Source organism: Vigna angularis, chromosome 1 (genome assembly GCF_016808095.1).
Source record: "Vigna angularis cultivar LongXiaoDou No.4 chromosome 1, ASM1680809v1, whole genome shotgun sequence".
NCBI lineage: Eukaryota > Viridiplantae > Streptophyta > Magnoliopsida > Fabales > Fabaceae > Vigna > Vigna angularis.
The window spans coordinates 6,229,069-6,240,630 of record NC_068970.1 but is presented as its reverse complement, the minus strand read 5'-3'; the positions used below and the strand labels follow the sequence as shown (position 1 = coordinate 6,240,630).

Below are 11,562 nucleotides of genomic sequence, written 5' to 3'. Positions count from 1 at the left end.
TTATTTCAACTTGATGGTAAAAGTTTTCCAGCACCAGAAATTGGAGGGCCCCAGCCTCCACTCATCAAGTTTCAATAGAATGAAGTGTCGATGAAACCAAATCCTACTTTGCACCGTCTGCATATACTACTTTGCACATTATTTCAGGATCTCCAAATCCTATTTTCTTCCTCCTTTTGTCTGACCACAAGCCTCATTCAAGATCAAACACTGCATAACCTTTGTTTTCCATTCAAAACTTCATTCACTTGAGTAAAATGTCTGCTGAAACTTTTTCAGCTCAGGTTGCTGGGGCTGCCTTTGTTGGCTTGAAGTCCAACTCATCAAGTCTTTGCCAAAGTACAGCATCTATAACATGGAAAAGGAAGATTGCTTCCAACTCTTCTAAGACTTACTGCATGAAGGTGAAGTGATCAAATCACTTATATATATATATATATGATGTGTTTGTGTATATTGTGTTTAAACTTGTGACAGACATGGAATCCCATCAACAACAAGAAGTTCGAAACACTGTCCTACCTGCCACCTCTTTCAGATGAATCCATTGCAAAGGAGGTTGACTACATGATCAAAAAGGGATGGATTCCTTGCCTTGAATTTGATGAGGTTAGTAACATAAATTAGATTAACAATAATTAGGTTTATGAGTATTTATTAGAAAAAGTAAAGATGGTAATTGGAAGATGGAAACAGTTGGGGCATATTTGTAGGGAAAACAGGCATATGCCAGGATACTATGATGGGAGGTATTGGACATTGTGGAAGCTTCCAATGTTTGGTTGCAGTGATTCTAGTGAAGTTCTGAAGGAGATCCATGAATGCAGAGAGGCATATCCAAATGCGTATATACGTTGCTTAGCATTTGACAACAAGCGTCACATGCAGTCTATGGCTTTTATCATACACAAACCTTCTACCACTTGACCCTTTTTTCTTCTCTTTCTCTTTCTATCATTCACTCGCTCTCTTAAATGTAATATCAACTTTATAAGTTTGCTCATCAGACAGCTTGCAATTGTTTCTTTGAAATTATAGTAGACACTCAAATATGGTTTGAATCTTAAGTTATAATTTACCACGCATTTAGTGTAATTAAATAGCATCGTGGTGTACTTTTTTAGTTGCGTACTGCAAACGCGAGTGTTGAAATTGAAGGTGGGATGTGAACCTTGAAACATGCTCAACAAAACGCAGTGTATTTCTTATCAACATCTTTTGGTTTGAATTAAATTGATTTTGGATTCTTCATATCAAATATTGTAAAAGAAAAGACGTGATTTAGAAGGAGAATCTGATAAATAAAATAAGTTCATTTTAAAGAATGTTTAAAACCATGGCAGGCACAAATGATCTGGTCTTTGAATATGCTCCACACACATTTTGGATTCCGTGTGTAAGGGGTTCAGGAATGGATTTTTTTCGCCAAGAAGGATCGAGGTATTTTTATTGAATAATGATTAATTTGTCCAGATATTATATCTTGGTATTATATTATTTCTTTAAATTACTGAAACTTTTTTCAAAATTTATTTCACTTCTTTCACTTTCTTTTTATTTTGATCTATAGTCTAAAAACTTAAATGATAATAATAATAATAATTTATACCTATATATAAAGAATACTTTCTTTTCATATTTACTCTGCAAATTTACCTTTTAAATATTTTTTTAAAATAAAAAAACACATTTTATTAATATTATAACCGTTTGGTTAAATTTAACCATTTTGTTAAATTTAACTATCTTTTTAATAAGCAGATCATCTACAAAATAAATAAAAATTACTTACAATAAAATTATAAAATTTATATTTAATTTTATAATTATAATAAAACAATATTAATAATTTTATTATTTTTATTATCATAAAAAATGGCGTTTTCACTATTACTAATAATAATAATAATAATATATGTTTGGGGATTAAAAGGGACAACAAAAATTAAATGAATTTTTTTCTAAAAAAATAAGAACTGTGTAATTTTTTATTGATTTCAGGAACTAACATAACAATGAGTTTTTTTTGGCAAAACCAGCCCATAGATTTAAAGTGTGTTAAGTTTTTGAGATGTATTATTGGTGATGAGAAAGAAGAATAAGTGGAGTTAGTGGGTTAGAGAAATGATGGATTTAGCCCCTGCTTTCGTAGAATGTGGACCTGCTCAACACATGGAAGCAATGACACAAGCAAATCACCATTAAACTATCAATTATATATAACACTATGTGCTTTAGTGCCAAATCAACGGTGGATCACACGTACGACTATAACTTATAAAATATACTTTATTATAATTAACGTTTTTATGTTGTGATGCGATAAGAGTCGTTATAAGATTCACATGAAACAAGAATGCTCAACAATAACTCTGCGACTCCTCTATCATATGCTTCTCAACTTTTGCTGCATAACATCTTATCATCAAATTTACCATAGAACCAATTCCAGACGTCGTATAGTCAGTATGGCGCCAAAACATGTCACTTCGGTCAACACCACTTTCATGATTTTTCACACTAAATGGATCTTAATTTTGATAACTTTTTTAGAAGGCTAGTTAACTAAAATTTTAGACATGATAATTACTTACTACCTTTTCAAATCTCTCTCCTAAACTTTTCCTTAGTTTATATCATTTTATGACCTCGATAACTAATTTTCTCATTCCATTTGATTTTAATACTTCACTAGTGTAAATAAAGTTTGCGTTTCAAATAATGTCATCAACTTCAAACTTTCATCTAAATATTTTTATTATCTATAAGGTCACAATCGACGGTAAATGTTGAAAAAAGAAAATTCAAAATGTTCACCTAAATTCAATGGTCTCACAACATTTATCTGTCAAGTTATAGTAAATATAAACGTGTACCATACCCGTATATACTAAAACTAAATAGATTAGCAGAGCGGAGTTGGCACACTCGCAAATCACTGGTCATGCATTAATTATATTGAAATCCAGAATCACTCACTTAATAACATAAAGCATGTGCATCGCCCGTGTTAAGGCATGCCGCAAAAATATAGATACCGCATGAAAATTTGACAAATTCTATGAATTTAAGGTAAAGACAAACATGCCTACAAAGGGTATCGAGCTGAGAGTAGCACGGGATATCATACAAACTTTCATTTTGAGTTCCGCCTACCGTTTCTGGCTCCAATATTTCATAACACAATTGAACCACCACCAAAGGATATTACTCATCTGCAATGAACAAATGCAAAGTCGTTTAGGCAAACCAAAATGCGGAGTAGTGAGAAAGATGTTTCAGAGCAAGTAAACGGAGAGATCTGCGTTTTGCACTTTTTAAATGAAAATGAAAAAAGAAATTGCTAAATGGAGGGTTGCCTGATTGGTTAACTGAATGCCTATAACAAACAATATTGTAGAAATCACACCACTCTTAAGCAAGATAAGCAGCTACACGAACAGAATCCCGGTGACTGTGACTTGTTACAACAGAAAAGACATCCAACCAACACTGTCGTGCATAGACAAGACAGAAATATGAATGCAGGGAAATTAACCTTAGATGTTTCAAAGTCTAGAAACACCAATTACACAAACTAAGAATGTAATAGAACATTTTTATCAGATACTAAGATAACTAGGAGCACATGTTAATGTCAAGGGGAAGGAACAAGGCCTAATCACAGAGAAGATTAAAGAGAACTAAATAACAGGAAGAATAAAAAGAAGAAACACCCCTGTCAACAGAAAAGAGAAGGGAAGCTAAGAAATGAGATAACGGAACACTCTAATTGTAGGTTTTCTCCTTTCTCCTATTTTCACAAATCCAAACCACCAAGAAAGGGGTCGTTTCATTTTAAAACAACCCACAGCTAAACTTGTCATCTCAGTCCTGAACTCGTTAGATTGGTCAAGTTCACAACAAGCCGACCGGGTTTACCACAAAATTACTCTACAACTGATATAACTAGAAAAGGGGTAATGAGCTCGTGATCTAGTGCGATTTAACAAGTTAGATTGCAAGTTTAATAACCATGATTGACATGGCTTATCACTTTCAGAAGCTAACATACTGACTAATCTTTTGTTCAACAAAAGTGATACAAACAAAAAAGAGCAGTCGAGCCACGAGCTCAATTACATAAAATATGCTTTATCAGAGCATATATATAGTTATCACTAATAAGCCCAATCAGAATTCAAAACTTATGTCATAAGCACCCAAGCATTTGGGAAACCCTTCCTTAAAAGGTAATTTTCAAGGGGGGAAAACAAAGCCACTTAAGTACTTCACCAAGCATCTCATACAACTCAATCTAGAACTTGGCACCCTACAATACCCAAGTCCTAAAGCCCTATAACGCCTAGAATCTAACCAGTAGTAGTTGCAATATAGCCTACAATATTCAATCTTAAACAAGGCTTTCAAAAAGACAAGGTTATTCTATAATGAGCCATAAAAAACATCACATTCCCATGGTTCAAAATTCACAACTTCCACTCACAGGCCTGTCAATTCTTTGATCAATTGCCTTATAGCAAAATGCATTACTAAAATGATAGAATTGTGAGCTTCGTGATTATCACTGATGAGTCTTGGAACAAAGAAGAATAGATAGAATTGTAATTAATTTGCATTCTTCAGTCCTCACCTCTCGTTTCAAACTGTTCTTCTCCCTATGGTTTGTACACACGTCTAGCATCTATCACTAGGACGCATGAACATTAAATCACCAACCAGCCTAGCTTATAACAACTAAATATTCCAGTGAGTTTGACATGAACTTAACAGTTGGTTTGGTATTCTAAAATTGGAATCCATTTTGGAATATACATGAAAGCTATTAGATGGAGCATCAACCTGGATTAGGAAACTCAGGTTGAAGATTCAAAACCAAAAGACACCCTCTGACTTAAGCACAAGACTTGGGATAGTCCAAATATTTTTCTCTAAACAGTCATTAAAAACTATGCCATCATATTGGAAGAGAGATTCAAACTACAAGAGTATATCAATACTACCCTCGCCTCTCACATTCCTCTATGATTATATCAATGTTTTCTATATGTTGAAATTAAATAAACCGACTCTAAAAAACAATAGTTCAATATGAAAATATAAATTCAAAAATATCATAGAGGGTAGGCAGTTTGTCTAAAAGGGTACAACATAGGAAGGGTAAGAGTAATTTACTTACTCTAAGGTAAGCTTGATTGGAGAGTGTTTAGGTATGGATGTGCGGGACTGAGAGATTAACCTTGTTGACATGTCTCTGCCGCCTTTGAACGTCTATGCCGCCTTTGAACGTCTATGCGCCTTTGAACGTCTATGCCGCCTTTGAACGTCTATGCCGCTCGCTTTCGTGCAATATGGACCGCTCGCTTGTCCTCTGATGGGTCGCTCGCGCTCCTTCAGTTTGCATCGTTCATTCTCCTTCACCAGCAGAGGGGATGTACTTGCAGAAGGCACTCTGACGCTCAAGTTAGACGTAGGTTATGGAGACTTAGCTCTCAAGAAAGTGATTTCGTTATCACTGGAGTATTTTCAAGTGTGAGTAGAACGTACCTGGCTTTTAGCCTTGGCCCTGTACTTATGGGTTATTACAAGCCTAATAAAATATAAACAGACTTACCTTAAACAGTTTTACCTTAAAATCCGGTCGGTTGCTTATAAACAGTTTTATGAATATCTTTAATCAGATATCTTTGAATATTTTATCCTCTACTAGAATATTAGCCTAATAACTTAAATTATGGCCCAACACCTTTTAACCTGGTTTGCCCTGGTTGACGAGCGTTGTGGCCCAAGAACACCCAGCACATCAAATCTAGGGGACCACCCCCCTAGTCTAGGCCATGTTCGCCCAGGAACACCTAGCGCACGCTAGCATAAAGGCAATCTACCTATTACGGAACCAGGCGGGGGGTACAAACTCTACCGGACGGTCATAAGCACATCAAGGCAACAACAACGCTCAATAACAGGTAATTACCAAATACATGTCTTAAAACGCAAAAGGATCAACGCATAAGTCGTTGACATAACAAGTACAAAGTAATTCAAACAAATTCAAAGTGCGAATAAAAAGCAAGTCAAAGTGTTCAAATTGGCAGCACATTAAAGCTATCCTATCAAGGGTTTACAATGTCAACAACAATGCTAGAGGGGGCCGCCGGATCCTCCTCCCGAACATCCTCACAGATAGTTGTTTCCACTGCAACTTCTTCATTTCCAGTCTCAGTTGATTGGGCAGGTTCGACCTCCAAGAGAGCGCCTTCAGGAATGTCCTTTATTTATACCAGATGCCCCTGATAGACATCCTTTCTCGGGTCAAAATCAACACCTTCAGTTGATACATTTAGGAGGTGAGACACTTGTCTCAGGGACTTCTTAAATCCTCGGGTATGCTCTTCAACGATTGCCCTGCCCATCAACTCCTTATCTTCACGGTCTTTAGGCGCAGAGCGTCCCTCTCTTCTCGGGCCTCCTTCTCTGCAGCTTTCAATGAAGCAATGGCAGTTAAAAGCTTCCTTCTTCAGCAACTCTAACTCAGCAGCAAAATGATCACGTTCTTTCTTCAATTCAGCACCGGACCTCTGCATATTTCCCATCACGATACGACCATCGGCCATCAGTTCCTCAGACTGTTTATGTTTCTGTTCACATTGAGAATGAGCAGCCACAACATCGTTCAGTTGTGTCTGAACTTTTTGCAGCTCGGTCCTCAAAACGCCTCTATCAGAAGCGTACGCCAGGTGCCACGTAGCCATAGTCGCTCATCATGTGAACTTAAGAGGGTCCTGGGTCCAATAAAGAGGGAACCTAAGGCTATTATCCTCGTAGAAAAAGAAGGGGCAACCTAGGTCGGTGATCACTACCTTAAAAAATTTGTCCTTAAATCCTCTAAAGGATTGGGAATATAGTTGCAGTATAGCATTCTCTGGCTCCGAAATCAGGGAAATCCAACCCCTCTTTGCAACCGAACGGGTTCTAAAGAAATACAATAAAAGGGCTGGAGTCGGTTTAATAGCCAAAACCTGGCACAAAGCGGCAAAAGCCTGGATATATCCCCAACTATTCGGGTGCAACTGAGAGGAGGCAACGTTTAGTGTTTTCAACACATCCATTTGGAATACGGTAAAAGGCAACCTAACGTACATATCATAGAACAAGCAAAAATAAACATAAAAGAAAGCAGCAGCGGAGTTCTCTTTACCATGAAAAACCCTCTCATTCTCCCTGCAAGCACTCAGTTTTATGCAAGAGTTATGACCTAGGGTCCTGAGGATACAACTATTCTCTATCCAATCATGTAATACGGGTCTGCTATTAAACAAACTATGAAAGTCGCTTACATCGCGAGAAGCCCAATCGTAGCCGCTAACACTAGGAGACGATGAAAATGGCGTTTCTGGGTTTTCAGTGGCGACGTTACCGTATAAAAAAGCGTTTTCACCACTGAGTATAGTGGTGATGTCGCGGCAAACTCCAACTGATGAAGTCCCCGAAGCCTCGACGTTGCCACCTTGCCCCCTTTCTTCCATGGATTTTGGCGAACATTCTAAAACAGTAGCAGAATACATCGTTACCTGAAGAGAGGTGCGAGAGAAGACTAGAAGATTGATAGAAGGGAGGTTGGCGCAGAAATGAAAAATGACGGTTGAGTAGACCAGGGTTTTCAAAAATCCTTTCGCATTAATGAGGGAACTGGCGCAGCCGCAAGCAAGGTGCATCGTAGGATCAGCTTAATCTTGCGGTCCTGTTTTCGGGACTCTGCAACTGCCTCAGAGGCGGGAAATCTAAATGACTATTGGGAAAATCATTCGTCTACATCAAACGGTTCACAGTAAAGGATCTCCACGCCAAACGTCACTTTAAAGTCCTATAGTTAACCCTTCCATAAAACCGAACGGTTAACTCGGACTTGGGGGGCATTATGTATAGTATGATATATAGGCCGAACGGTTACCATCCAAGACCGATCGGTCTACCTACTGTAACAGGGCTCGTCAACCAGGTCAAACCAGGTTGGGCCACAACGCTCGTCAACCAGGGCAAACCAGGTTAAAAGGTGTTGGGCCACAATTGGGCCAAAATTTAAGTTATTAGGCTAATATTCCAGAGGATAAAATAATCAAAGATATCTGATTAAAGATATTCATAAAGCTGTTTATGAGCAACCGACCAGATTTTAAGGTAAAACTGTTTAAGGTAAGTCTGTTTATATTTTATTAGGCTTGTGATAACCCATAAGTACAGGGCCAAGGCTAAAAGCCAGGTACGTTCTACTCACACTCGAAAATACTCCAATGATAACAAAATCACTTCCTTGAGAGCTAAGTCTCCATAACCTACACCTAACTTGAGCGTCGAAGTGTCTTCTGCAGGTACATCCTCCCACTGCTGATGAAGGAGAACGAACGGTGCGAACTGAAGGAGCGTGAGCGACCCATCGAAGGACAAGCAAGGGTCCATATTGCAGGAAAGCAAGCGGCATAGACGTCCAAAGGCGGCAGAGACACGTCAGCAAGGTTAATCTCTCGGTCCCGCACATCCATACAGAAACAGAGAGTAACAAGGATTAATTTTTAAGGGAGTAGAGTTTTACTAATTGTTGTGGCCATGTTTGCTAAGGAAAAAATACAAGTAAACAATAAGATCAATTCACAATATATTATTGGGTGCAAATCTCACCTTACAAAATCAACTTATAATGTGAAGTCTGCACCTACTTATATATTGTGAATTAGTTTTCTAGTCAATGAGGAACTTATATTGTGAATTAGTTTTCTAACATTTTTTTTAAACTACTTATAAATAATTTTAAAGATAAGTGTTCATAACTCTTCTAGATTGCAGGTACCAAAAACATAATAATGGACCACCCAGAACAAAATATTGTTCCATTATATTACAAAGGTGTTTTATAAAATTCAAACACAACTAAAGTTTCATAATATGAATAAATTTGCTCTGCTCTTTGTCTACTCCCAATGTGATGACATCTCCTGCCCTTAATCCATTCATACTGCAGAATTGCTTCCATCCAGATGTCAGATAGCACTCAGATTTAGTTCTTCCTGGCCATCTAATGGAACAGGACCAGTATGCTACATTTGAAGCTGCCAACAGATAGCGTTTTCACTTCTTCATTTTCACCAAAACTACATTCCAAGTACAATGAGGAACATGTAACCTCATATTTTGATAGTCTTCACCATTGAATGATGATAGTTTTCTGATTCATACTCATAAAAAACTATATCATTGTGATTATCATGGTCATTTCCATCCCTATTGTCAGAGAAATGTTGATTATAACTAAGTTCGATGCTAGATACTGAAAAAACCCTAAACTGGAATATGTTATGTACAATGAAATTTAGATGAAGGACATGGTTGCCCTGCAAATTACAGGACAATATCATTTGTAAAAGATGACCATACAAGAAAAACTTGTTGGTCTAACTCTTTTGAAGAACAAACATATGTTCTTCAATGTGAAGTCGACTTTAAATTTAACTCAATCTTACAAAATCAGTTTTTAAGATGATATTTGCATCCACTTATATATTGCGAATGGACCTTACTTTTAGTCGATGTGAGATTTTCAATACAACCCCCTGAGACATATGCATTTTGTGTGGAAGACTATACATTAATAGGTAGAACAATAAACTTAGCAAATAACAAATTTCGCTAAGATAAGCTCTAACTTATTACTCTAATACCATGTTAAGAAGCAGACTTTAAGCCTATAAAGATTAAAAACAAAGAGAAGAGGATGTATATGTTTTGGAGGGCTTGAATAACCCCTCTTAAGATCTTCTATTATGATAGAAATTTGATACAAGAGAAGATGGAAGATCAAAAGTCTCCACTAGACACCTAGGTACAAAGCTAGTTACAGCTGGAAGAGATTCCCAACACACTACTCCCTACTTAGATTTAATAATTACTATAACATTCTCATATTTAATAATTACTCTACCATACTTCCTACCCAACATTTAATACTTATTCTAACAGGGTGAAAGAGGAGAAAACCGAGAAGTATTTTAGGAGTTATATATTGGGACAGGTCACACAGATAAAACACTAAGACAACACGATTTTGACAAAACACGCTAGCATCACAAGTGAACTATGTAACCACAACAAAATCGAGCTAAACTCGCGCTAACCATAAGCACTAAACTGCAGAACGTATAACACAATAATAACGACACACTCCATCAAACAACACAAATAACAGCTATCATCACAAATCCACACAGAGTCGCTAATTTACTATTAACCGTCACCGTCTGGAACACGAAAAAAATCCAAATTTCAATCATATGCTGACCTAAGCTAAATTCGAGTCTAATTGCAAGCGGCAACCATCAAATTCTAACATAACCCTAATATATCTGTTCCAAATGGAAAGAAAATTAAACAAACCTGAAAAAATAAAAAACCTAGCGATTCCTCTCAGCAGGCAATGGACGATTGAAGCCACCGCGGCGGTTCATGTACTGGCGCGGTTGGCGCTTGGTGACAGCTCTGACACCGCTGACGTCAGCACCGGGAACCGGTTTCCCCTTGGTGGAGTCAAATCCGACGGGAATCCCTAGCATCTTCATCATCTCCACTTCGTCCTCGTTGCCCTCAGCTTCTCCTCCATTGTCCTTCTGTTTCTGCTGCTGCTCCTTGGCGATACCGTCCACAAAGTCCGACACCGCTTTCTTCGTCTCCTTGTGCTCCTCCTCCACGGACTCTCTCCGGTGGCGCTTCCTCGGCTGATCGGGGGTGGGAGTCCGGTGGTGGCGCCGCCGGTGGGAGCGCTCGCTGGGAGACGGCGAGCGCGCGTGGCGGGAGCGCCCACGGTCAGGCGAACGCGAACGAGATCTCTTGCTATGCACTCTGTCACGGTCACGTTCACGTTCCCGATCGCGGTCATCCTTTTCTCGTTCTCGTTCGCGGTCACGGTCGTCCTTGTCTCGCTCACGGTCGCGGTCGCCTTTGTCTCGCTCACGGTCGCGGTCGCCTTTGTCTCGCTCACGGTCGCGGTCGCCTTTGTCTCGCTCGCGGTCGCGGTCGCGGTCGTCCTTGTCTCGTCTTCGTTTTCTTTCTCTGTCCCGAGTTCGGTCACGGTCACGCTCACGTTCACGCTCACGGTCCGTCATGGTGCAGAGAGGGGGCTGAGGTTCATGGTTGGCTCTGGCAAAACCCTATAATAAATAAACAAGCACATCCTCTCGAACCAACAAGGGGTGCTATTGCTAATTGTTGTGCACCGGATCCTACTTCACTATGAGATTAAAGAATTATCTTAAACCCAAAGAAAAATTGCATTTATTAACACATATGAAAGATGTAACAGTAAAACAATCGCTATTTTTAAAAGTTTTAATTCTTTAATTAAGGTATTAGTGTATTCACTTTGTTTTTATGGTAGATAATTTATTCAATTTAAAAAATTAATTGATTTAAATAATGTAATGTCTTGTTTAATAGTATAAAAATATTAAATAAAACATTATAAAAATAATATATCAAAACAAAAAGTTAATATATATATATATATATATATATAAT

At 38.0% G+C, this 11,562-nt stretch overlaps 2 protein-coding genes across 3 annotated transcripts; one reads left to right on the top strand and one right to left on the bottom strand.

The window, feature by feature from the left end:
- Window positions 1-57: 57 nt before the first annotated feature.
- Window positions 58-1,067, top strand: LOC108322143 (ribulose bisphosphate carboxylase small subunit, chloroplastic 3-like). 2 transcript variants are annotated; one of them, XM_052868352.1, is made up of 3 exons: window positions 58-404; window positions 478-609; window positions 714-888. In XM_052868352.1, exons 1-3 carry the CDS (start codon window positions 258-260, stop codon window positions 741-743), a joined length of 309 nt encoding a protein of 102 aa, XP_052724312.1. In that variant the 5' UTR covers window positions 58-257; the 3' UTR covers window positions 744-888. The 2 variants fall into 2 exon arrangements, with proteins under 2 accessions (XP_052724312.1, XP_052724310.1); XM_052868350.1 differs by having other exon boundaries at window positions 69-404; window positions 697-1,067.
- Window positions 1,068-2,919: 1,852 nt separating this feature from the next.
- Window positions 2,920-11,293, bottom strand: LOC108322185 (uncharacterized). Its single transcript, XM_017554197.2, has 2 exons — window positions 10,426-11,293; window positions 2,920-3,215 (listed from the first exon to the last, which is right to left on the bottom strand). The coding sequence occupies exon 1, from the start codon at window positions 11,148-11,150 to the stop codon at window positions 10,443-10,445; it is 708 nt and encodes a 235-aa protein (XP_017409686.2). The 5' UTR covers window positions 11,151-11,293; the 3' UTR covers window positions 2,920-3,215; window positions 10,426-10,442.
- Window positions 11,294-11,562: the final 269 nt, after the last annotated feature.